The sequence below is a fragment of the Cladophialophora bantiana genome (assembly GCF_000835475.1).
Source record: "Cladophialophora bantiana CBS 173.52 unplaced genomic scaffold supercont1.10, whole genome shotgun sequence".
Classification (NCBI taxonomy): domain Eukaryota; kingdom Fungi; phylum Ascomycota; class Eurotiomycetes; order Chaetothyriales; family Herpotrichiellaceae; genus Cladophialophora; species Cladophialophora bantiana.
Window position 1 is genome coordinate 10,829 of NW_015971584.1, and position 22,611 is coordinate 33,439.

A 22,611-nucleotide genomic window follows, 5' to 3' on the forward strand; every position below is an offset into this window, starting at 1 on the left:
TGTTGGACACAGCCTTAAGAACCTGCGAAGGACGCACAGGGAAGGAAACTCAACCGAAGGGACAGCTTCGGGGAATGAGGCTGAAGGGATCACGTGACGTCCAAGAAAGGAAGGAGTTGGCCTGTTGACATGTTGGACTGGAGCATGCCAACATACCAACATACCATTCTACATTGCCTCATTCGGCAGGCCCGCACAAGTATATAGCTACGCTCTCTCCCCTATACAGTTGCACTCTCTTCGTAGCCAACTCATGTTATCTACTGGACTATACAGTTCTTAGTAACAGGGAGGAGACCCTGCTCATACCGCGTGTGACCCACAACCAGCTCATGCTATACTAGGATTGTTGCTGAGAACCCTAACCCAGTTAGGATCAGTGAGGATCCTTAACACAGATCTATAATTAGCGCCACCACTCTTAAGAAATTACGGATAAAGCCCCTATAGAAATTAGTAAACTCTAGGAATATCTAGATATTCCTAAATGTCTAGAGAGTAGGCCATTCTCGGATGGCTACTACTCTCTAAGGATCCATTAAAACTCCTTCCTCATTGACGATGAAGCCTAGGAATGTCACTTCTCTTACATAGAACTCGCATTTACTAAGTTTAATGAAAAGCCGTGATTTCCGGAGTCTTTCGAGCACTTATTTAATATAATCCTCGTGTTCCTTCTCTATTCTACTAAAGATTAGGATATCGTCCATATATACAATGCAGAAAACGTCTAGTAAGCCCTTTAGGGACTCGTCCACGTATGCCTGGAAGGTAGCTAGGGTATTCGTCAGCTCAAAAGGCATCACTAAGTACTCGAACTGCCCATATTTAGTGCGGAATGCTGTTTTCCACTAGTTCTCTATCTTAATGGGGATCCTATGGTAAGTATCTCGCAGATCTAGCTTTGTAAAGAGTTTTGCTCCTACTAGGCGATTAAGGATCTTAGATATTAAGGGCAATGGATAACGATTCTTAATCGTAACCTTATTTAGCCCTCTATAGTCCACATAGAGGCGAAGTCCTTCGTCTTTCTTTGGGATAAATAGAATGGGAGCCCTAGTAGGTGAGATACTTCGTCGAATTCATTCTTTCATTAATATATTGTCGAGGTATTCCCTTAGAGCCTCGAGTTCTCTACCACTTAAAGGGTAGATAGGTCTATAGGGTGCTATTGTACCTGGCGTGAGATTAATTATATACTCTATCTTCGACACTAGTGGAATTTAAGCCTCGCTCGGATCTAATGCCACGTCGCTATAGCTAGTATAAAGAGAAGATATATCTCCGTCTTTACTCAATGTAAGAGTTCGGAGGCGGGTGAAACACTGCCCCACCCGATTCGGGTAAGAAACTCTTTAAGATTTCTCTAAAGGTTGATACTACATAATGTAGATTTCATTCTTCTCTTAAATAAGCTCTTACGCTGTGATTATGCTAATTCGGGTTTAGCGGTCTAGATCTCTCACTACCTAGGTACCATCTCTAAAATTAATGTCGGAATTAATTACTTTGAGCCAGCGTATATCGAGTATTATGTCGAATCCCTCGATATTCGTAGATAATAAATTGAGTCTGGTCTTAGTAGTCCTTCCCCGGTCATTAATGGCCTAAACCTCGAGGCTGTGACGGCCGTAAATGGTGATCTGCCGACCATCCATAGCCTTCCTAAATACATCTGGTGGAACGCCTTTTAAACTAAGCCTAACAATAGTTGTCTATGAGATAAAGTCATCCTGTGCCCCATAGTTCATAAGGGCCCGCAATCGATGCTTCTCGCTCTTTACTCGGACTATTACTTAAATGCTTATACAGCGTTGCTCCAATGCGCCGTGTCTCGTAGACTAAATGTGCCCTAATGCGGTAGCTACGTTTACTACATTGGTATCTATTTTTTTGTACTCTTTTCAGGGTAATCCCGTACTAAATATTCTTCCTTATGGTAATTATAGTACTTAGGAATAAACGAGGACGTTAATTTTTCTCTCTACTTAGCTTTAGACTTAGCTAACACGTTTAGCGAACTGGATGTGTTTTTTCCCTCCCGATTCGGGTGGGAAGTTCTATTCTTACTTCCTATTATAGCCATCGATGTCTTTTGCTTTAGGAGCTCATTTCTTTTCTCTAAAGCATTCTTCTTCTTAGTCTTACCCTTTTACTCATTCGCGAAACGTGTCTTATGGCGATAGGCGGCCGTAAGAATAGTATCTCTATTAAGACGTACCTCCTATAGCTCTACTATAACTACGTTACGAATATTAGGCTGTAGACCGTGAAGGAAACGCCATATCTTTTGCTCGACTTCCGTGAGCCTTAATGCCTCCACCTCGGCCTCTACTTACTCTAGTTTATATAAGTACTAACGAACACTCTGTTCTTTTCATTACTTTCTGAACTAAGCAGCATAAGTGGTCTTAAAAGTGCGAGTTTAAGGGTCTTTGATGGTGCCTCGAAGGAACGTAAGGAATTCCTCCTAACTGGCGGGCACGTTGCGTTGTCTATAATATATCTAACGAGGCTCTTCATCTAGCTAGGTTGCCGCCGTTTGGATGGCCCGCTTAGCCACCTCAGAGTCTATTAGGTCCTGGTGGTAGGACTCGAAATACATCTCGATGCCCATAATAAACTCGGTTAAGACCTAGTAACTACCCCTATTAAAATACTTCGGGGGGTCCGCCTTAAAGATTTTCGCGTAGCTAGCTAAATTATCTATGGCTAGTCGCTTATTATTTTCACCCGATTTAGGTGGGAGACTTCGAGAATATGCTGTAGTCTCTTACATTAATCTCTGTTCCACACTAAGAGTACCCCCTCTCCGTAGGTAATGAATTCGGTCTATTTATTCTCGCCGTGTCCTTTCTCTTTTAAGCCTGGACAGTTCGGCCTATAATTGTTCATCATCTATTTCTTCGAGGTCACTCACGTCCGTAGGCGTGAAAATGAGATGTCGCGGGTCTGCAGGGCCCGCAATGGTCGTAGAGTCTTCATCGACAGTCCCCGACGAGACCTTGGGCGCCCCATTGTCTCGGGGCGATGGGGGGTTCATTCTCACCTGATTTAGGTGGGAACTTACCCTAGTAAGGATGGTTTTTGGGGGTCTCCCTAGAATCGCATATAGCTACTACTAGCTCGACAGTGCCACTGCGTGATAGGCAAGCGTTGAGAATTATCAGGGACCTACGCAACGCAGTAGGTACAAAGGAATTGGAGTAGCTGAATGCCTTATTCTATTCACGTAGCCCTATTGACAACGACTCAACGCTTGAGAAAAAGGAAGAGTTCTCTCTCAGCCGATTCAGGTGAGAGGAGACTCTTATAGCTTCCCCTCTTTCTGTCACGTGAAAAGGGTAAGGCAGCGTTAACCGATAGCCTTGTGCCTCAACCGTCCTTTGCCTTATCCTTTCCTTTTCTTTCTATACCGTCCACCCGATTCGGGTGGAGGGCGTAGAGTACTTGGGGACAACGGTGGGTTCGTGACAACTTCGCACCTCGACAATGAAACCACTAGCGTGGATTCCATTTGTTACCTGGGTAATTTAATTACATCTACGAGAACCGTCGTGTTTGGTCTCGTTACTCCTGGTCAAACGGTACTAGTTATGCTATATATATATACGCTTAATAAGACCAGTACGTGAAGACGTTGAAAGCATGGACTCGTCATACGCCTTGGCAGTCATCTGCTTTACTACAATCCAGCCACACGAGGAAGGGCCATTCCCAAGGTTTCAAGAGACCTAGCAACAAATGAAAACACTGCGGGTCTGGCATACGCAAAGGAGTGAATGGCTAAAAGGATGGCTCCCGTTGTGACTGTGAATCCAACATGTTATGGAAAGGACTCTTCCGTGTTAGCGGTTTCCGACTATCTGCGAGTCATCATTGCCCAGTTTCATGCGCTCATCAAACATTGCTTTGGCACTTTCGCTGCTTCCCAATGTTGGTCTCAAGAGTCAAATATCGATATATCTGGCTGGCGACCGCCGCGCTCCTAATTTCTATCGTTTTGTTCCTATGGAGCAGCCATTCAAGTTTCCCGGGCTTCTGGGTCAGACTATCCAGCAGCGACAGTGCCTGGATCTATAAAGGTCCAGTTGCCGAAGACAAAGTCGTTATTCTCGCAAAGATCAAAGCCGAAGATGTCAGTTGGGTGGCGAGTGAGCTGCCAGAGTACGTTTTCCATGATCCCCTTGATCCCAACAGTTTTCCCGTGCTGACGGACTGCGGTATCTGCCTCCCACAGTTGGCAGCACGCTATCTACTACATGGACGATCCGACGGAAGGAACTCTGCATCCACCGAAAAACAAAGGCCGCGAGGCTATGGCGTATCTCAGCTTCCTGATCGACCACTACCATAACCTCCCTTTGTCCATGGTTTTTGTACATCCGCATCTCGAGGGTTGGCCGTCCGCTTGGCATACGGACAACGAGGGTTACAACAACGTCAAGTCTATCCGGTCCTTAAGGCTCGACTATCTGCAAGAACAAGGATACGTAAACATGCGATGCATTCACGATCCAGGCTGTCCTGCCGAAATCCAAGTCCTGCGAGACAAAGAGGACCACACCGCTGAGCATGCAATGCGAGACGCCTGGCCTTACATGTTCGGAGACAACCAATCGACCATTCCAGAGATAATCGCCCAGCCATGTTGCTCACAATTCGCCGTCTCAAGAGCTCAAGTGATGAAGCGCAACAAGGAAGATTATCAACGTTACCGTCAATGGCTGCTCGATACTCCGGTAGATGACGCAACAAGTGGACGAGTATTTGAGTATCTCTGGCATGTCATTTTTGGCCGAGACGCTGTGTATTGTCCACCCTTGCAAGAGTGTTGGTGTGAGCAATTCGGACGTTGTTGAGTTCTCCATGATGAGCATTTCGAAGGCCTTGTCTTGGTTTTGTGCCGGAACTGCAAGTTATCATCTCAGCCAGCATCCGTGTCAGGCGCCTCAAGTCGCTGCAAGCACTGCTTAATGGGCCACGAAATGCAGTTAAATCGATGCTCTCCTCTCTCCTCATAGCCTGCACACCGTGATTACTCGGTGATGTCTCAAATGCGTGGCGGCCAGCACTTCATTGAGGGGACAAATCTGACTCAAAGAAGCATTCGCCATCAAGCGATGCTGTACGACTGTCGTCCGCTAATGCTTCCGCTATATTCTGAGCATACAGAGCCATTGGGATCGGACCGTTGAACATATCGCGTGACGGGAGTCTCCATATATGAAAAGGCCGACGGATTGAGAGACGTCGACGTTGGAGTAATGCCAGGCCAACTGGCCAACTACGTATTCTCATATGCCAAGATGACAAGCACTGGTGGATGTTCTCGGTAAGGAATATTGTTGTTCCGCAGCCCAGATTTCAACCCATGTTTTCAAACATCACCATGCAAAGCTCCTTCTCCAACCACAAAACCAGCTCCATGGTGAATACAAGGCACGACGCGCCGCTGGAATTGTCAAGCACGATCTGCCGCACACAAGTTGAAGTCATTCAAACCCTCATCCCAACCTCAACGTTGTTTAAATTCTCAGCCATCATCGGTTGCTTGTTGCTTGAGTCTGAGCAAGAAGTATAGGTTCATCTCTCTGGAGACTACGGACCCAAGCACGCTTCTCCTCTATCGTCGGCTCCATTCTGGGTCAGGATCATCACCTGCGACATTCTTTCATTTATCGTCGTCTCTTCGGGCAAGGCCATGCTCCCACGCTGGCGCCGGAGTGTATGTGATGGTCGTTGTACCGACCTTCTTCCGTCCGATTTTGGCAACGGCTTCGAGCACCCCTTTGTCACTTGACATATTCAATTCAATACCCACATCAATACTGATATGGCTCGGACAAGCTCGTCCAGCCTCTTTTGCTTGGGCACGTTTCTCGCGGACAATCGCAGTGACGTCGACTTGGATTGTTCCTATCTTCTCGACTGCTACACCTCTGTCAGCATCTCTATAACATTTGTATGGGACAGTCTTACCGGGATGATCTACGCGAGAAGGGGCAACGTCATCAGAACACTTAAAGAGTACCTGCTGTAACACCTCTTTCTTGATTGGTCTCTGAGTGTTCTTTACCACGTGATAGCATCTCAATGTCGGTGTCGGCTTCATATTGGGTTTCAGCTTCTCGCCCTGCACTGCGGTCAGTGTGCTCCGAGAACGCGATTCATGGCTCACCTTTTCAACAAGCCACTCTATTTGGTTCTTGGACCTGAACCCTAACTCTGGGCATTTGAACCTGTCTTCAACTCTGTGTTTCTTTGGGTCCCATCGTGTATGAACGTGGGTTCCTAAAAATTCGCGCGATCTCCTGCAGATAATGGGCAATTTCGCCTGACCGGCCAGAACTGCTCCTCGAACGACCGCAGCCATCGGTCCATGAGGAGTCTGGACTTTGACCCCGCTATCCTTGAAGAAGTCCTTGGCAAATTGCTCGACTCGGTCCAAGACGTATTCATTGCAACTAAGTCCACCACATAAGGCTATTCTCTGCAGTGATTGAAGTCAGCGAAGATGCCTATCTAGCTCCTGTGCAACTTACCCGAAGAGAAGTGATTGGTTGATCATTTTCCTTTATTCGGTCGACCTGTTTACGGATGATGTCAAATATACCCTGGACGACCGGCTCGAAAAAGGTTTCCATTTCGGCACTGCTTTCTGTTAGCGCAGTCCTCGATCCAAAGGACGCCTTCAAAGCAGGAGGGAGCAGGGGGAAGATACTTTGTGATTTTCACATTGTTGTCCTCGAAGTCATAGCGGTCGCGGACCATCAGATCTTGCTCGTCAAGCTTTTTCATCACAAGGTGAAGCCAATATTCCTGCTTTCCCTTACTTGGACCCCGGTAGTTGCGTTTGTGCTTTTCGAATTGTTCCATGAAATGGCTCCCAGGACCTATCTTGTCAAGGGAAAGGTCACTGAACGCAGAGCCGAAATGGTTATGCATCAGAACATGAAGAGCACGATCGACAGTTGTCCCTCCTATCTTTGCACCTGAATTCGAAGTCAGTAACAACCCGTCGCCTTGAGATGACAATATAACCTTCACCGGCACAGGCCTCCTCCAGCTGTAACGGCGTGCGAGAGACTATTCTGTATAGAACCGAGTCCATTGTGCCGCCTCCTAAATCGATGACCTGCATGCAAGCGTTGTCCTATGGCATTGTCAGAGACTGGACTCGAAGTCTTCAGCACCGAAGTTACCTCCAATGTCTCGACAGAAGAAGATGCCTGCAAAGACTTAATCACGTACAAAGCTGCCGCTTCGCTTTCGTCAATGATGGCGATCTCGTCCTGCTCTTCGGCCCCAAAGCCAGCGTCTCTTACTGCCTGGCGAGTCGCTTCGCGTGCCGCCAAAGACCATGTGGTCGGAACAGGAACGTAAATTCTCTTGGGAGTACTTTCGAGTGTTGCTTCCAGGATGGTTCTTCCCAGATGTTGCATATAGTGCTCTCGCATCTTACTCACGAAGTCCTTGATGACTTCGATCGCTTCTTTACCTTCCGGTAAACGCATGAGAGCATTGCCCGTGGCCTGCTGCAAGTGGCGATCGCGAAAATCTGCCTTCTTCATATTCTCGTCAAGGTGGAGTTTTATGAAAAAGCAGGCATTCATTCTGCCAACAACGCCATTGCCCCATTGATCCGTGTCGAAGTCATTCTCTATGGCATAAGCCATCCTTGTGGGGACCTTGACCTCCGACGTGTTACCAGGCCATTGTTGATAGACCACGATCTTGTCGAGCGAAGCGGCGCCGACAACACACGCAACAGCGCTCCCTGTCGTCCCAATGTCCAGTCCTATTATTATCACCGGGTCCTTGTCTGCCTTGGGATTTCGGAGCAGTCGAGGCTTGCGCCGGGGTTTCGACGCTTTTCCTTCCGTACTCGACTCGTCTCCAGCTTCGGTCAGAGATATTTTGAGATGGGTGCTACTACACTCACCGTCACGTTTTCGCTTTGACGCAGATGGCGTTTGGGCAGTCACTTTCTTCAGCGAGGCCTGAGCTTTGGCCTGAGCCTTGGCTATGAGTGGAAGCCCTATCAATATACGCTCATTCTCACATCTCTCGGACATACCTTTCGCCGTCTGATTGGTGTCCTTCAGCCCTAAGGGCATGTATTCACAATCCATTTTGGCGTCGATGGATGCGAGGAGCAGATGGACAACACTGGACAAGGCCAGTGGAAAGAAAAGAGCTTTGAGCAATGTGACAATAGGGAAAGGGCGTTACGGCAGTTGGAAGAGAAAATGACGCCTGATGAAGCAAGGAAGAGACATTGAAGAGAGAGGAGACAATTAATATACTAGAGACGAGGCACTTTCACGTGCTCCGAGAGAACTCTACCTCACTTTCGATTCAGGTACAGTTTACCTGAGCCCCTGGCTGGCCTCACTCTCCCCTTGAAATCATTCTGAGAACGACTACCGTTAGGCGTTGTACATGTCTCATTACAGCTACATCGTGACTTGTCGTCTCTCTGATGCACCCCGAATCGTTGATCATATCTCAGACTTCCTCTCATGAGTATTCTTGAAGTCAGTTTCATTCGATGCACGCACCACACCACAACCAACCGCAAGTAGCAGTTCTACCAAAATTCGGTCCAACGCCAACATGGCATCCATACAGAGCAGCAACAAGGTGGAAGTGGTGATAGAGAGGTCTAAAGAAGCAGGACCTCTGGTACTTTCAGATGCCACAAGTTCCTCGAATCAGTCACCCAAGCCTCGGAGGAGGGATCGAGTTAGACCTTCTTCTCGGAGGCAAAGCTTTCCAGAGGACACCGCCGCCGAGTCCAGCAGAGATGAAACCCGAGATTATCATGGATCAGATCCTGACTACGAAGACACCTGTCCTGAAGGGAGTCAGGTGACCACTCGATCTAAGAGAAAACGTTCGACTGGAGGCCCCGTGTCCCCCAGGAAACCGGCCACAGTTGGGACCAAGGACACAAAACCAAGTGGGAAACTGGATCAACCTGCGAATGGCATTGATAGCGCCCAGTCCGCGAAGGCAAAACGGAGCAGGAAGCTTGCAGATAAAGATGACAAAGACAAACCTACCAACGAGTGGATGAAGGAGCTACGGGCGAGCAGAGCAGCGCTTCGGCAGTTAGAAAAACAAATCAGGGGGTGCGAAGAGAAATTGGAATCAGCACGTAAAGAAGCCGAAAAGGAGAGAATAAAGGCAGACCGGTTCCGCCAGGACCATTTGAAGCTTCTATCTAAAGGCAAAGTCGAGGTGGAGTCCAACATAAAAATCGACACCAAGTGCGATATCATATTCCACAACAAGAGCTTTTGTAAAGCGTGGGCGATCCCAAACTGGACAGATATTAACCTGACCACGTTAAGGGAGGCATTCTCTAAACTATCGAGCAAAAAGTCTAAGCCTTTCGCCACTACGGCTGTGTTACGAGCTGCCGAGCAGAAGAGGATACCGTCTTGGGTGGTCTTGAATGCATATCTAAATAGGGAACTCTGCGCTGAGACATTTGCAAGACCCTTTGCACACTTGAGGTTGGGGCCGGCTGAGGAGGACAATGGAAAATCCGAAAGCCTGTTGAATCGGATTATGGAAAGGGCTGAAGAGAGTGCGTCTACCCACTCCGATGATGCTGTTTCAGCAAGCTAACACAGAATAGAATCCCCGAACACCAAACACAAACTAAGGGTGACCATTCTCCGCGCCATCGACCCTTCTCCTGTAGAGGGTGGCCAGCTGACCAGCTCTACGACACAGCAAGAGATGTCAGTTGAAAGAGTAGAGCGTTGTAAGGAGATCGTCTCGCATATTGTCGCAGAAGTTAGTATGCTCCTCAAGGACGTCAACGATGAGGAACGAAACGCAAGAGAAAGCCAACTGCTTCATATTGTCGAGAATGCCATGGAATTGTCTCACGCCATCAGTGTGCAATATCCGACGGTCCAGTTCTACTTCCTAGACAACTTGAAGAAGCCAGAATTCGAATTGAAGAAGTTCTGGTTCAAGCCGCATGATGTTCTCAAGATTACTACAGATGAGGAAGCCCAGGCTCTTGTGGGTGAGCCGATTGACATCGTTGTTGCACCAGCGGTTGTTAGATACGGTGATAAAGATGGTGAGAACTACGAGAGAGGGCAGCTCGTATCCCAAGGGTCGGCCTGGATAGCGAGTGCTGAATTAGCGTCACGGAACATCGCCGATACTCAATCGACGGATCTACTTTCCCGCGAAGAAGAGCGAAAGATCTCCGAAAGCAGACGGCGGACTGAACTCTACGAACAGATACCGGAAAATCCAGCACCCCAGGCCACCAAACCCGAGAAAGAAGACATCAAGAAGGAGCTGTCTCCAGATGCTTCAAAAACACCTTATAAGCTCCGCACTCAAAGACGACCTACCAGGAAGAAGGCGGAGACGGAAGCAGGGACAATTCAACAGGATGGGCGTTCCGAACGCAGTCAGAGTATGGTTAATGATCCTGAAGAGCCAATACCTCCACCGAGCTCTCGAGGTCTATTGAGAGCTTCCGCGCAACCACCACTCTTGGACCACGACGCTGAGCCGGCCGAGTCAGCCGAAGGCCGCAGTACACATCCTTCTGAGAACAAGGATGAAAACCAGGAGCAGCAAGTTTTAACCATGACATCGAGAGACTTAGCTGCTTGCCTGGAACATGGGCTTTCCAAATCATCTCCAAATGGAGGTCAAGACTCGAGGTTTGATAGGCCTCCCAAAAGAAAACGCGAACAAGCGAGGAAGGAAACCGGTGCGCAAACCCATCGAGGAGAGATGACAACAAAGGGGGAAGCTGGAAATGCAGAGGTGAACTCCGAAGTGATCGACAATTTGCAGGCTAAACAAGCAGCTGCATATGCGCTTCTATCGCCATCTAGATCCTTGTCTACGCACTCTTCTACCTCGGGGGTAAAGACGGGAGCATCTTCGAGTCAAGGACATCCCAAAGAGCGTTGCAAGAAACGTAAAGCGTCTTCTGCTGAACCCGAAAAGAGAGTTGGAGATGGGGAGTCCGACGAGGATGGCCAAAGCTTTAAAAAAAAGGCAAGTTGCTCAATCTAGTCATTTCCCCGGATCGAACATGATCTGATCCTAACAACTGGCCAGAAAACTGACGAAGGAATCATAGAAATCAGCAGTGACGAGGAAATGGTTGAGCCCGAAGGACGCACTAAATGCCATGGAGGCGCGGAAGGACATGGCTCTGATCACGTTCTCGGACACAACGAACCAAGCCCTGAAATCCGAGAAGACTGCAGCACCAGAAGGTCCAGCATATCGAATGCAGAACCAGCCTCGACGGCTTATATCTGCGACACCAGGATCGCAGACAGGCTATCAAACCCCACAGCCCAACAGGACTGCGACAGGCAAACCCCAGAAGACCGATCAGACCCAAACCCCCAAGAACCTGGCCTCACAGTTAAAGAGCATCCTAGACTCCATTGCATGAAGCGCCACAATACTAAGTGAAGTTGTTCCCACCACTCCCACCTTCTAGTCATTGCTGAACACCAAGAAACGGCACGTGATACCAGATTCTAGACGACATTGGCATTGGATATGCCAACTATACCTCAATACATCGAAGTATTAGCATCGAAACACGACCATGACTATCCAAAATACCGGGATCTCAACCCCACCACTGACGGATATGACATTCCGCCCTTCCCCCCAAACAGCAAAAAAAGGGAGGAAAACTCTAGAAACCACGCCCAAAGACCAAAAAAAGAGGCGAGAATCGCCATTCTGCGTTGTTTCAGTAACAAAAACCCACTCACCACTCACTGGTTCGGGCTCGAATCACTCTGCGGCGCTCGAGACACATGATTCGATCCCAAATCAGGGAGGTAGGACAAGCTGTGTCTTCTATGGTAGGGGGTTTAGACACATACAGGCCTAGCGATTTGCCCGGGGAGAGAGAAGGGTGAGAAGGGTTGGTTCGCTGGAAACTTGAAAGTGCGGACTGGGAGCGGGAAACGGACAACTGATGATAGTGAAGGGAAACGATACTGCCTGCGGTGCTGCCTTTGGACATGAGCATGATGACGGACATGAATTGTTTTCATGGTTTGCTTCGTTCCCTTCCTTCTTGCTTTGCTTTCTCTGCATACGGCGGCTTACTCTGAAGAAGATGAGAGGAATCGCTAACAACGCTATGTCAATCCGGAGCTTCGATCTCATGATCTAGAGCATTTTGGACAAATTTGGCCTCGATAGCTGCGCGGACAGAAACAACAGCGGGTGAGAAGTGTTGTGTCGAGCTTAGATTTTGAATGCTAAGGTGGAATTCCCGTTGCATGCCCTCCCTCCCTACTCGTAGCTGAGCTTTTGCTCTCCCTTGCAGGACCCCAGCGAACTTTCCAGATATACGACGAATAAAGTCGTGAGCGTTGTTGTTTGTTCATGTGTCACATTTTCCTTTTACCTGTGCGCCCCAATTCTGGTATTTTCCACCGCTATCGGCAGGAACATTCCCACTCTGTAGGTAGGAACCGTAAACGCCCGTCGCTGATGCAGCATACATAATGTCTTGCCATCCGCTCGCCCGTACATTGGTTACACACGACACCACGCCCGTTCCTATCCAGTCAAGCAGCCAGCACTCCCGCAACCTGACAACTCATATCAAGCAACGCGAGATGCTCGTCAACCCCGTCGACCAACTTCTTGTCAAACTCCGAGAAGATGGCGGTCAGCTTGTACTTTTTCCTCACGGCCGCGTCTTCTTTGCCGTTGACGGCTACGTCATCCTCACCAAGCACAACCGCTGAGTATAGAGCAGAAAGCACCTCGTTGGCGGCATACCCGCCTGCGACGATGTTAGTGATTTCCGACGCGATGGCGTTGTAGTTTCGTGTGTTGCCTTTTTGGAGGATTTCGATGAGGTTGTCCGTGAGATTCGGGGGAAATGTACCCGCGATTTCGTTGATATCTGATATTTTGACCATGTTGTTTGATTGAGCCGGTTCCGTTTTGGCGGCATCGATATCTTCCATTTCCTCGTCCGACTCATCTGCGACCACCTTTTTTTTGTGGCCGTTCGAGGTTGATGTTGAGGGTGAAGCGCTAGCAAGTCGAGCAGCACTCTGAAGAAGATTGATAGCACGTCGAAGGTCCCCATCCGACACTTTGAGAGTCCTTTCAATGACGCCCTCCTCATACCTCACATTCTCTGCTTTGAGAATCTCTTGGATACGCGCGGCTGCTTCGGACCCTTCGAGAGCCTTGAATCGAAATTTCGAACACCGCGAGGCTATGGGATCGATTATCCTTGAGACGTAGTTGCAGCATAGAGCAAATCTAGTGGTTGCGCTGTGGATCTCCATCACTCGTCTTAACGCACCTTGCGCATCCTGCGTAAGCTGGTCCGCCTCGTCCAACAAAACTACCTTGAAGTTAGGGCATGGGTACTTCTTGCGGTATTCCTCCGAGAAAGGGTGTGTCAGGTGGAGCGATGCGAATTGTTTCACTCGTTCTCTGATCACGGAGAGACCTCGTTCGTCTGAGGCGTTGAGTTCGAGGACTCTTGTTTTCATGAGTTCTGGGCCGAACAGTTCTCGGCAGAGGGCGAGGATTGTGGACGTCTTGCCATTTCCAGGCGGGCCATAGCAGAGGAGGTGAGGAAGGTTTGAAGCGTTGACCATACGACGAAGTGTTTCGGTGGCATGTTCCTGGCTCTTTACTTCTTCTAAATTCCGGGGCCGATACTTCTCCGTCCACGGCTGCGCGGCAGGGGCATGCTCAACAATTGATTTTGTGGCAGGATTTTTGGAGCTCGAGGCTGCGCGGCTGCGGTCAAAGAAGTTCGCCATGTTCAATCTGCTTTAATGGGAGAGTCTGTGGGCTGGTTGTTCAATGACAAGATCAAAGTTGTCGCGAGGGACGCGTTGGAGGCCCCCAGAGGCGCGTTAAGTGGCTTGGCAAAGCGATCACGCACGTGATGACTCAAGGCTGAACGAATAAGGAGGGCAAGCGAGCCAGCTTTCACCAGGGACATGGGAGCGCAATCATAGAAGAAATGCCAAAGAAATCCGAGCAACATCAAATTCGTCATGCCGTCAAGTCATAACTCGTCCCTCCGTTGCTCGACATCTACTTCCATCATCCGCTTCTTCGTATTTCTGGGCTGTTCTTGTTGCGCCCTCCTTTCTTCCTCCGTGATATCATCCACATTCGTCCCTTGATCCTCCATCATTCTTCCGATCTTCTCGATCATACTTTCAGGAGCACCTTCGGGCGGACTTTCCTGTGGAATCTGTGGCGGTGGACCTCTCCCACCTCCCCCTTTCGCCGGTAGCGCCATGCTCCGAAAATGAATGTTCGAATTGTGTGTAGGCATTCCTCTGGCATTTATGCCAGGCACCGAGACAGTGAGGGAAGGCACCGGGGCAGGAGATGCTGTGATATCAGATCTGCCACCCAGTCCCACGGCTCCTAAACTTGTCAAAGTGACCCACCACATCATCCGCAAAGGCCACCAAATAAACAGCATCAACGGTCCATATAGGATCCGGCGGTAGAAGAGCCAGCATATTGTTGCAGCAAGAATGTAGAAGGAAGACTTCAAGAACCAAGTGTCTGACTTATTGCTCCGCACCAACTGACCCACAAACCCTCTACTCGCTTTTAATAAATCCGTGGTCCCCGCATAGCTTTGCGTCAAGCTGTCCAAGGCCTGTTGGCTTTCTTCTAAAGTCTGTTGAGCAAACTGCGAGACTGATAGTTCTCCTTCCAGTTGGTTATGTACCCTCCGCAGCGCGATAGTAACATCTTCTGCAGCGCGTAGAGCTAATTCATCCTGCGTCAATTTCTCATGTGTAGGTCGTCCTCGGGCTTGCTGTTTGCCATCTTGTTTGCGATCTGCAAATAATTGCTCTCTCTCTTTCCTTTTTTCTGCATCCGCATTCCTCTTCGCTTGAAGTTGTGCTTTTCGAAAACTGGCCCGCGCGCTCTTCAGGTCCTCCGTGAGTCGCGCCAGCAAGTCGGCGTCTCTTTCGCGCTCGCTCTCCCGAGTCGAGAGATTTCGTCGGTGAGTCGGGATGGCATCATCTTCAAATTCTTGTCTTAAAATTTCCAGTCTGTCTTCTTGTTCCTTTAGGTTATCATGGATTTCGGTCGCGAGCTCGAGACGTCGTTCATCTGGATTGTCGTAGGAATTTGAGCTGGTCGAGAATTTGCGCAGTTCTTGAATTTGAGAGAGTGTCTCTTTATAAGAGTCGGTAAGGGCTTGGAGACGTTCTGAGAGGGAGAGAGACATCTTTGGAGGAGCGTGAAGTTGGAAGTCGTGCAAGTTCAAGCGTCAAACGCCAACGTGTATCGGGACTGCACGTGCAAATGGTGCAAACAGTGCAAACTTGCCGCTTTGGTCCAACCTCGTTTGTATTATGCCACAACGTACGCTCCATTCGTCCTGCAATTCTCAACCAGCATCTCCTTGGCAGCGGTGGATGCGGCTTTGTCCACCATTCTGTGTTACTCTCTATCAAGGATCCTGCCCGCGAGTTGCTATCAACGAGTTTTATGGAATCTGCTCACAAGGATTACGGAAGTCAGGAATGGTCCACGCCGCGGCAAGCTAACATGAGACTCTGTTTCCTTTTGAAGCCCGCACAAGCCCTTACTAAATCCTACTATTATGGGTCTGCAAGCGACTTGGTGGTTGACCTAGGCTAGGTCATGCCGTAGAGCTAACCAACGGGGAGAGATAGGATGATTTTGGCTCGGGCTTTCTTTAAATGCGGTGAGAGTGCGCAAGCTTTCGTCTTGTTCGAATATGGAAATAGGTTGTCAGAATATCCATCAAAGCCGACTTTGTGCTGCTCTAGCTATCATTATGCCTCCCTCTGGGAGATCTCAGCCATCATTCATACCCTTCGCCATAAGCCTCCACTAGCGATTTAGCATGCTCTACCAGTATTTGCCGGAACCTGGGGCTGTTCGAAAACAACGCTGAGTCGTGTGCCTTCGACCTAAGGAGATATAAATCGCTCCGTGCTCCGAAGTCCTCCTCTGGATAGGCCGCTGGATAGAGCTTCAAGTATTCTGTTTGCCACGCTGGCCCAAATTCGTACCTAGCTCGTTTCGTCATCGTCCGAATGTCATACTCATTGTGCCCCCAAAAGGCGCTGGCATCATAAGTGACTGGTTCCCCCGTAAGAATGTCCGTTGATACATTGCCGTGCCAGAAGTCACCGTGGAGTAAGCTTGGTGTGATACTATGCCCACCGGTCTCCATCGGCCTGAGTAATCTGGGGATAACTTTGTTGAAGATTTGCTGTACAAACTGTTGCATTTCTTCGGTCTGTGGTCCCCAAACCTTTTCCTCAAGTTTCAGTATACCTCTCAACTGCTGAGCAAAGAATTGCTCCCAGTTGTCGGTCCACCGATTATCCTGAGCTAAGCTGCCGTTGTAGGTGTTTACTGGAAAGCCGAATTTCTGGATGCCTGCTGAATGTGACTTCAAGTGCAGCTCTGCAAGGCTTGCACATGTGGATCTCATATCTGGAAGTTCTTGCCTAATTTCGCGGAACTGGGATAAAGTGAAGTGCAAATTTGGATTTGACGCAAATGTCCCCCAGGCTATGGGACGCGGGACGAAGTTCGGGCTGAATCGCATGATTGCTTTCATCGATTCATATTCTCCCTGCATCATACCTCTGCAGTTATCACCTTCGGCAACCTAAGTTTGTAAGTAAATGAGTTTAATTACTTAGTAGAAATATCGAGGTGCTGGGGATGCGAACTTTGAGGAAGAAAGCCTGCTTGGATCCGTCTGGCAATATGGCATCAAGGCGAGCTGTTCTTGTCCAATAGCTTCTTCCAGAGCCTTTGATTCCCACGATTCTGGAACCGTCCGGCAAGCCTACAATAACGTCAGGTTGGCAGCTTAGGAGCGTTCTAGGCAGGAGTTTGGCTCATCTGAGGGCAGCGTACTCGCTAATACATTCTCGTCGACTTCGCCGAATTCAAGTAGATTGAGATATCCTCCCGCTTCAGAGTCATGGTTCATTGTCATGTTGCGATGTTGGGCGCAAGCTACCAGGCTCTGTGAAAGGACCGCGACTCCCGCAGTGCCAGGCAGTTGCTGCGATGAGGCTCGAAGATGAAGAAACCATTTCTCGCAGCTCGTGGGACTCGAGCAATGGCCATAGCGCCACTCCCAGCCAGAGCTGATGAACGGGGCTCGTGCTACATATCGCTGGCGTGCTTTCCATGGACGAGTGCAAGGGGTAGTACATACCAAGTACATACCTCGTACCCCCTATCACTAAGATCGACGAGACCTACAGAGCGTGGGCAGGTCTGCCGAAGCCCTCGGGCCCTAAGCGGGCTTTCCGAAAGCAATTCCAATGCGACAACACACGATTCTCCAAAAATAAAAAGACAGGCAACACCACGAGTTGAGATCCCAAACATGATAACGACATACTTAACCTCGTTGACAGCGAGATTCAACCCCTTCAGCGCATCATCCAAAATCCCACGTCTGTTCCTCACCCTCCTCCCCGCGGACGCTCATAAAAGCCTCAAGATATCCTCCACTGCTCTCCCACGAACCTCCGTCGAACCCAGCACATTAGAACTCGGATTCAAAGATGGGAAGGTGGTAAAATATTCATGGGGCGCTGAGGCGCCGTGTCCGATCAAAGCAGAAGGAAATCCCGCGACAGGGGTGAACAAGGGAAAGAAAGGATCAAGGGAGAGAGTGACGCTGCACGACATTGTGGAGGAAGTCGACAGGCATGCAAGGGTGTTGGCAAGGAAGGAGGAGTTAGCTGGCTGATGGACTACTTTGATCTCGGGGGGAAAACACATGCAAGGCTTTTGAAGCGTGTCGTGAGCAAATGGATGGCAGAGAGGCATGTTCGAAAACGTGCCACTGGGAAGCCGATGGGAGACGGGCGCCGCGTTCAAGCTCGCAAGAAATCAGACTTTGCACCTTACGATGACTGACTCTGAAGCCGAGCAAGCCAGGTTCTAGGGAAATCAAGAACCCTGAGGAACTCCGGCTCCTGGGCGGTCCCGCAAGCTGGAAGGTGCACTACGGAGGAACATCAACTATGCATGCTTCAGCCTCGATGGATGGGGAATCGCGGCCGGCTAGGCGAGAAGACGATAGCGCTTCGAAGACCGGATCCTCAACATGTACTTAAAGCGGGTTAAGGTAGTCACAGCTGTACGCTTAGGTGTCTATGCTGTTGTATTTGTGCGCTGTACGCTAGAGCAGTGGGAATCGCAGGATTCGGACGGTGTCTTGTGTACTTGGAACGAGAGAGACAGGTCGTGATAATCTCAAAACATTCAAGAACCTGTTTCCGGGAAGCTCGTGTGCCAAGGCTCATGGCCAACCCTTCCATCAATTTCAATTGCGAGTGTGGCTCTGGGGAGAGTTGGTTGGAAACACTCAAGACTGTTATTGCCTTCTGGTACTCTTTCCTCGCTGCCCACACCAGTGTCAGAGCCGCTCTGAAGCAGCTCCTGACAGTCCCCCAGACTCATCTCAAGAGAGTAAGATCAGGTACTGACATTTGCCATCTTGGGGTTTTTGCTCGGCCTCTAGATCTCTCCATCTCCAAGTACCGCCACTTTCGAAGACTGTTGGCATTTCCGGGAGAGTGAAGGTTTTCAAAGTCCCATGAGACGTCGAGTCTCAGCCTATTTTCAAACAGCCCAGCGTTCTTGCATGTATCCGTAACCAGTCGCGGTGTGCCTAAGCTGTGTCCTTTTCTGATATTTGGATCAAATGCCAGTCCAACTTTCAAGGGCAACCGCAAGTCCAGGTTTGGTCCCTTATCAAGCCGCAACAATGCCGCGCATTCACGCTGCTACCGCCATCGCGCCCTGACCTACTCCATCAAACCCTGAGTTCTCTGTTGCTATCTCAGCCTTTTGCTTCTTGTTCGGCTCTTGGTGTATGTGTTCGTTCTGATCACTTCTCTGTTCCAGGGCCCTCTTCTTTTCCTGTTTCTTGGCCTGGTTCTCTCGGTTCTCTTGTCTGTGTTGCCGCTTGATATCGGCTTTGGTTGTTTGTGGAATATCCAGACGGAGGACGCGATCGATCTCTTTCGCCTTCCCCACAATATCCAAATCAGAGATCTCCAAAAGCGAAAGTGCTTCTGTGTAGCTTCGCGACTTTTGCACTGGTTGATAAGTGGGACTCTTTCCAGGCATGAGCTGAGATAACAAGAATTTCGTGTTTCCCCATTTATTCTCTACGCTCATCGCAAGCTGCATATACTCTTTGACCACCTCCCGCCAAGGTGCCAGCGCACCCTGCTCTTTGGTGCGAAAAACCGATGAGTTAGCTTCGGCCGCCGTGGCAATCATTGCTCCATCGATGCCGTACTCTTTGGCAAGGGCCAGCCCTTCTTCACGCGATGTCACGTCTCCGTTCATCAAGCAAGCGACCCCATGACTTCTGCATATTTCGCCGATCATACGCAGCTGATCCCTGATAGCACGCTCTCTTGGTCTCATTGGCGTAGTCCGGCAGTGAATGGTCAAGCCAATAATGCCAGTTTTGCAAAGTTTGTTGACAAGCTCGGAGGTCAATTCAGGCGTCTCGAGCAATCGAATCTTGACGCTAATACCGATCTCATGAGGTGCGCCCACTTTCGCGACCAGGGCTTTCAGGATATTGCAAAGATGGTCCGGAGTTCGAAGTAGGGCCGCGCCCATGCCTCCTGAAGTAGAGAAGGGCTTCGGGCATCCGGCATTCACGTCGATTCCACGAACATAAGGAGCCACAAGCGACGCAGCCTGGACGGCGTAGTCGGGCGAAGCAGTACCAATTTGATAGATTAATTTGTCAGATTCTCTTTGTGGATCAATGCGATATATCACACTCTCAGAGTCGTTGTTGGAGGTACGCGTCCATTCTATGCAGCCGGTGCGAGGATTGGTCTTTTGCGTGGTTCCAATCATGGATCGATCGACCGTCTCTGGACCCCATACCAGGTCTGCGCCATATTTCAGAGCCAAAAGGCGCGATGGCAGTTCTCCCGACCGAACCATGGGAGCGAGGACTACCTTTCCGCGGTAGTCGACACCTCTCGCGGGGATAGGAACGTGTGGAACATCTTGGAAGGGTACAGGAGTGGCCATTCTCGGAACAGCAGAAGGGAAAAGGAAGTCTAGGAGGGATAGAGTGCGTCGTAACAGAGACTGTGGCCGAGCAGCATGGCCGACAGTCATCTGGAGTGTAGTGGTGAATCGAATGTGAAAGAGGATGATTTGCCCGCAGGTCCATCAGAGCGCAGTGGCACATTGAAATGGGCGTCTCACGTGGAGATAGTGGCAGGGGTCACGTGTAGATAGCTAAAAACTCGGAATTCTTCTTCGGCCTAGTCGGCGGAGGCCCATTGATATCATATCCTCAAAAATCGAAGGCATTTTCGGAGTATGGGAACTTCAAGTCAGTCTCGCATACCGAGGTGGAAACAGCGGTGCTCAGTCAGATTGAAAGACTAGAAAAGTAAAGTCCACCTGCAGGAATCTAGTCTGGACTATTTCACCCATCCTTCCCGTGCACATGCGTCGACCGTCTAGCATATTTACCAGAATTCACGGTTCGCGAATCTGCAGCAGCCTCTCCGACCTCTCGTCCATTCAGAGTCGATCGTCATTTCACCGCCAATTGTCAACACTGTGCCTCCCGCCCCGCGCCCCTGCCTCCAAGCCCTCCAACAAGTGTGCTCATCGTTTCCTCACTGGCACTTTCGCCCTGGCTTCCACCAAGCCGACAGAAATTTCCATCTCTCCTCCGCTCCGTCACTCCACCTCTGCAATCATAGCTTCTCAACGTTCAGAAGCTATCGCTCGACACCTCTCTACTGCTGCTTCGTCATTACTTCCAGCGACTTCCACCATGTCGTACAGCAAGCAACCTTCTGAATATCAGCCCAGAAAAATCGGTGCCCTGCACACGAATGAGTTCAGATGCTACATCGAGAAAGATGGCACACCAATTTCGCCCTTCCATGACATTCCCCTCTATGCCAATGAGCAGCAAACCATCCTGAACATGATCGTTGAGATCCCCCGATGGTCCAACGCAAAGCTTGAGGTACGAAATCTCAGCCTCAAGGACCTGGCACTCACTGACCTCTACGTAGATTTCCAAGGACGAATTCCTGAATCCCATCAAGCAAGACATCAAGAAGGGCAAGCTCCGATTTGTTCGCAACTGCTTCCCCCACAAGGGCTATCTCTGGAACTATGGTGCTTTCCCAAGAGTGAGTGGCGGTCAAGAGGGAGAGATGGCGGTTTATTAATGGTTTACAGACCTGGGAAGATCCCAATGTCGTCCACCCTGAGACCAAGGCCAAGGGTGACAACGACCCGTTGGACGTCTGTGAAATTGGCGAGCTGGTCGGCTACACTGGTCAGATCAAGCAGGTCAAGGTCCTCGGTGTCATGGCACTTCTCGACGAAGAAGAGACTGACTGGAAGATCATTGTCATCGACGTGAGTTGTCACTATTATATCTTCCCTGCTCCTCTATCTCTGACTTGGCTGTAGATCAACGATCCTCTTGCCCCCAAGCTGAACGATATCGAAGACGTTGAGCGTCATCTTCCTGGCCTTCTCCGAGCTACAAACGAATGGTTCCGCATCTACAAGATCCCAGATGGCAAGCCCGAGAATCAATTCGCATTCAGTGGCGAATGCAAAAACAAGAAATACGCCGAGGAGATTATCCGTGAATGCAGTGATGCTTGGGAACGTCTGATCACGGGCAAGCAACAACGCGGCGACATCAATCTGGCCAATGTCACAAATACCAGCTCGCCAGACCGTGTTGATCCATCGCAACTCTCCAAGATCCCTCCCGGACAGAACCTCCCCCCTGCGCCAATCGACGGGAGCGTTGACAAGTGGTTCTTCATCTCTGGTGCGGCCGTCTAATCTGTGGCACCTGAAGCTGTTGGCTGATTGCATTCAGGAACTGGTGCCACCTCGGAAGACTACGTGAAGAAATGAGGTGTAGGCCTGACAAGAGCGTGGAATCCTAGTCGTACACGAGACCAATGCACATAGACTAAAAATTTAAATAAGTTAGTCAAGTTGCTGATCCAGCCAGAATGGAGAAGAGTTGAGAAAAGATGGAAACACTACTCCGCCAAAAAGAACCGAGTACTATGGAACGTTCCACATCTCCATCGAGAGCTCGTACGAACTTGACAAGATCTGGAAGCCTAACTTCAACTAATCTCACTGACCTGTTAAGGTGTCTGACTTGGGGCATACTGGTTTCATGGATCATTACCGATCGCCGCGTACCTCGTATTTGCTTTTTCTAAGCTTTGTGAAGGGGAGAAATACGTCATCGCCTCCAACGAGAAACGCGTCGCATTAATTTTAAAGGAGTACGGACTATGTGACACGCGCTCTCCAAGATAGCAGTGCACCCACCCCGAGATAAGGCACTTTTGGGCATTCCCCCCTTTTCAAACCATGGAATTTATATCTCTACGGCCGCCGACGGTGACCGGAGACAGCAAGTTGTCTGTCCCCTCCAGTCCGCCCATGACCCTGTTCCCGTGGCGCCGAGTACAACACGATCTCTAACCATCCTCGTCCAACTCTTCCCCATGAAAT

The 22,611-nt window shown here is 49.6% G+C and overlaps 8 protein-coding genes across 8 annotated transcripts; 3 read left to right on the top strand and 5 right to left on the bottom strand.

The window, feature by feature from the left end:
* Positions 1–3,934: 3,934 nt before the first annotated feature.
* On the top strand, positions 3,935–4,862 carry Z519_06918 (uncharacterized protein; the record flags this gene model as incomplete). Its single annotated transcript, XM_016764655.1, has 2 exons — positions 3,935–4,167; positions 4,241–4,862. 2 exons carry the CDS (start codon positions 3,935–3,937, stop codon positions 4,860–4,862), a joined length of 855 nt encoding a protein of 284 aa, XP_016618605.1.
* Positions 4,863–5,674: 812 nt separating this feature from the next.
* Z519_06919 (uncharacterized protein) lies at positions 5,675–8,135 on the bottom strand (the record flags this gene model as incomplete). Its single annotated transcript, XM_016764656.1, has 8 exons — positions 5,675–5,931; positions 5,983–6,136; positions 6,182–6,486; positions 6,542–6,654; positions 6,725–6,995; positions 7,045–7,156; positions 7,206–8,026; positions 8,081–8,135. The coding sequence occupies 8 exons, from the start codon at positions 8,133–8,135 to the stop codon at positions 5,675–5,677; spliced, it is 2,088 nt and encodes a 695-aa protein (XP_016618606.1).
* Positions 8,136–8,619: 484 nt separating this feature from the next.
* Positions 8,620–11,458, top strand: Z519_06920 (uncharacterized protein; the record flags this gene model as incomplete). The annotated part of the gene is made up of 3 exons (XM_016764657.1): positions 8,620–9,598; positions 9,650–10,914; positions 11,135–11,458. 3 exons carry the CDS (start codon positions 8,620–8,622, stop codon positions 11,456–11,458), a joined length of 2,568 nt encoding a protein of 855 aa, XP_016618607.1.
* Positions 11,459–12,599: 1,141 nt separating this feature from the next.
* Z519_06921 (uncharacterized protein) lies at positions 12,600–13,823 on the bottom strand (the record flags this gene model as incomplete). Its single annotated transcript, XM_016764658.1, has 1 exon — positions 12,600–13,823. The coding sequence occupies one exon, from the start codon at positions 13,821–13,823 to the stop codon at positions 12,600–12,602; it is 1,224 nt and encodes a 407-aa protein (XP_016618608.1).
* Positions 13,824–14,074: 251 nt separating this feature from the next.
* Z519_06922 (uncharacterized protein) lies at positions 14,075–15,268 on the bottom strand (the record flags this gene model as incomplete). The annotated part of the gene is made up of 1 exon (XM_016764659.1): positions 14,075–15,268. One exon carries the CDS (start codon positions 15,266–15,268, stop codon positions 14,075–14,077), a length of 1,194 nt encoding a protein of 397 aa, XP_016618609.1.
* Positions 15,269–15,871: 603 nt separating this feature from the next.
* Positions 15,872–17,026, bottom strand: Z519_06923 (uncharacterized protein; the record flags this gene model as incomplete). The annotated part of the gene is made up of 3 exons (XM_016764660.1): positions 15,872–16,690; positions 16,755–16,873; positions 16,945–17,026. 3 exons carry the CDS (start codon positions 17,024–17,026, stop codon positions 15,872–15,874), a joined length of 1,020 nt encoding a protein of 339 aa, XP_016618610.1.
* A 1,802-nt stretch (positions 17,027–18,828) lies between these two features.
* On the bottom strand, positions 18,829–20,115 carry Z519_06924 (uncharacterized protein; the record flags this gene model as incomplete). Its single annotated transcript, XM_016764661.1, has 1 exon — positions 18,829–20,115. One exon carries the CDS (start codon positions 20,113–20,115, stop codon positions 18,829–18,831), a length of 1,287 nt encoding a protein of 428 aa, XP_016618611.1.
* Positions 20,116–20,878: 763 nt separating this feature from the next.
* Z519_06925 (inorganic pyrophosphatase) lies at positions 20,879–21,918 on the top strand (the record flags this gene model as incomplete). Its single annotated transcript, XM_016764662.1, has 4 exons — positions 20,879–21,076; positions 21,126–21,245; positions 21,295–21,477; positions 21,532–21,918. The coding sequence occupies 4 exons, from the start codon at positions 20,879–20,881 to the stop codon at positions 21,916–21,918; spliced, it is 888 nt and encodes a 295-aa protein (XP_016618612.1).
* Between the last annotated feature and the right edge of the window lie 693 nt (positions 21,919–22,611).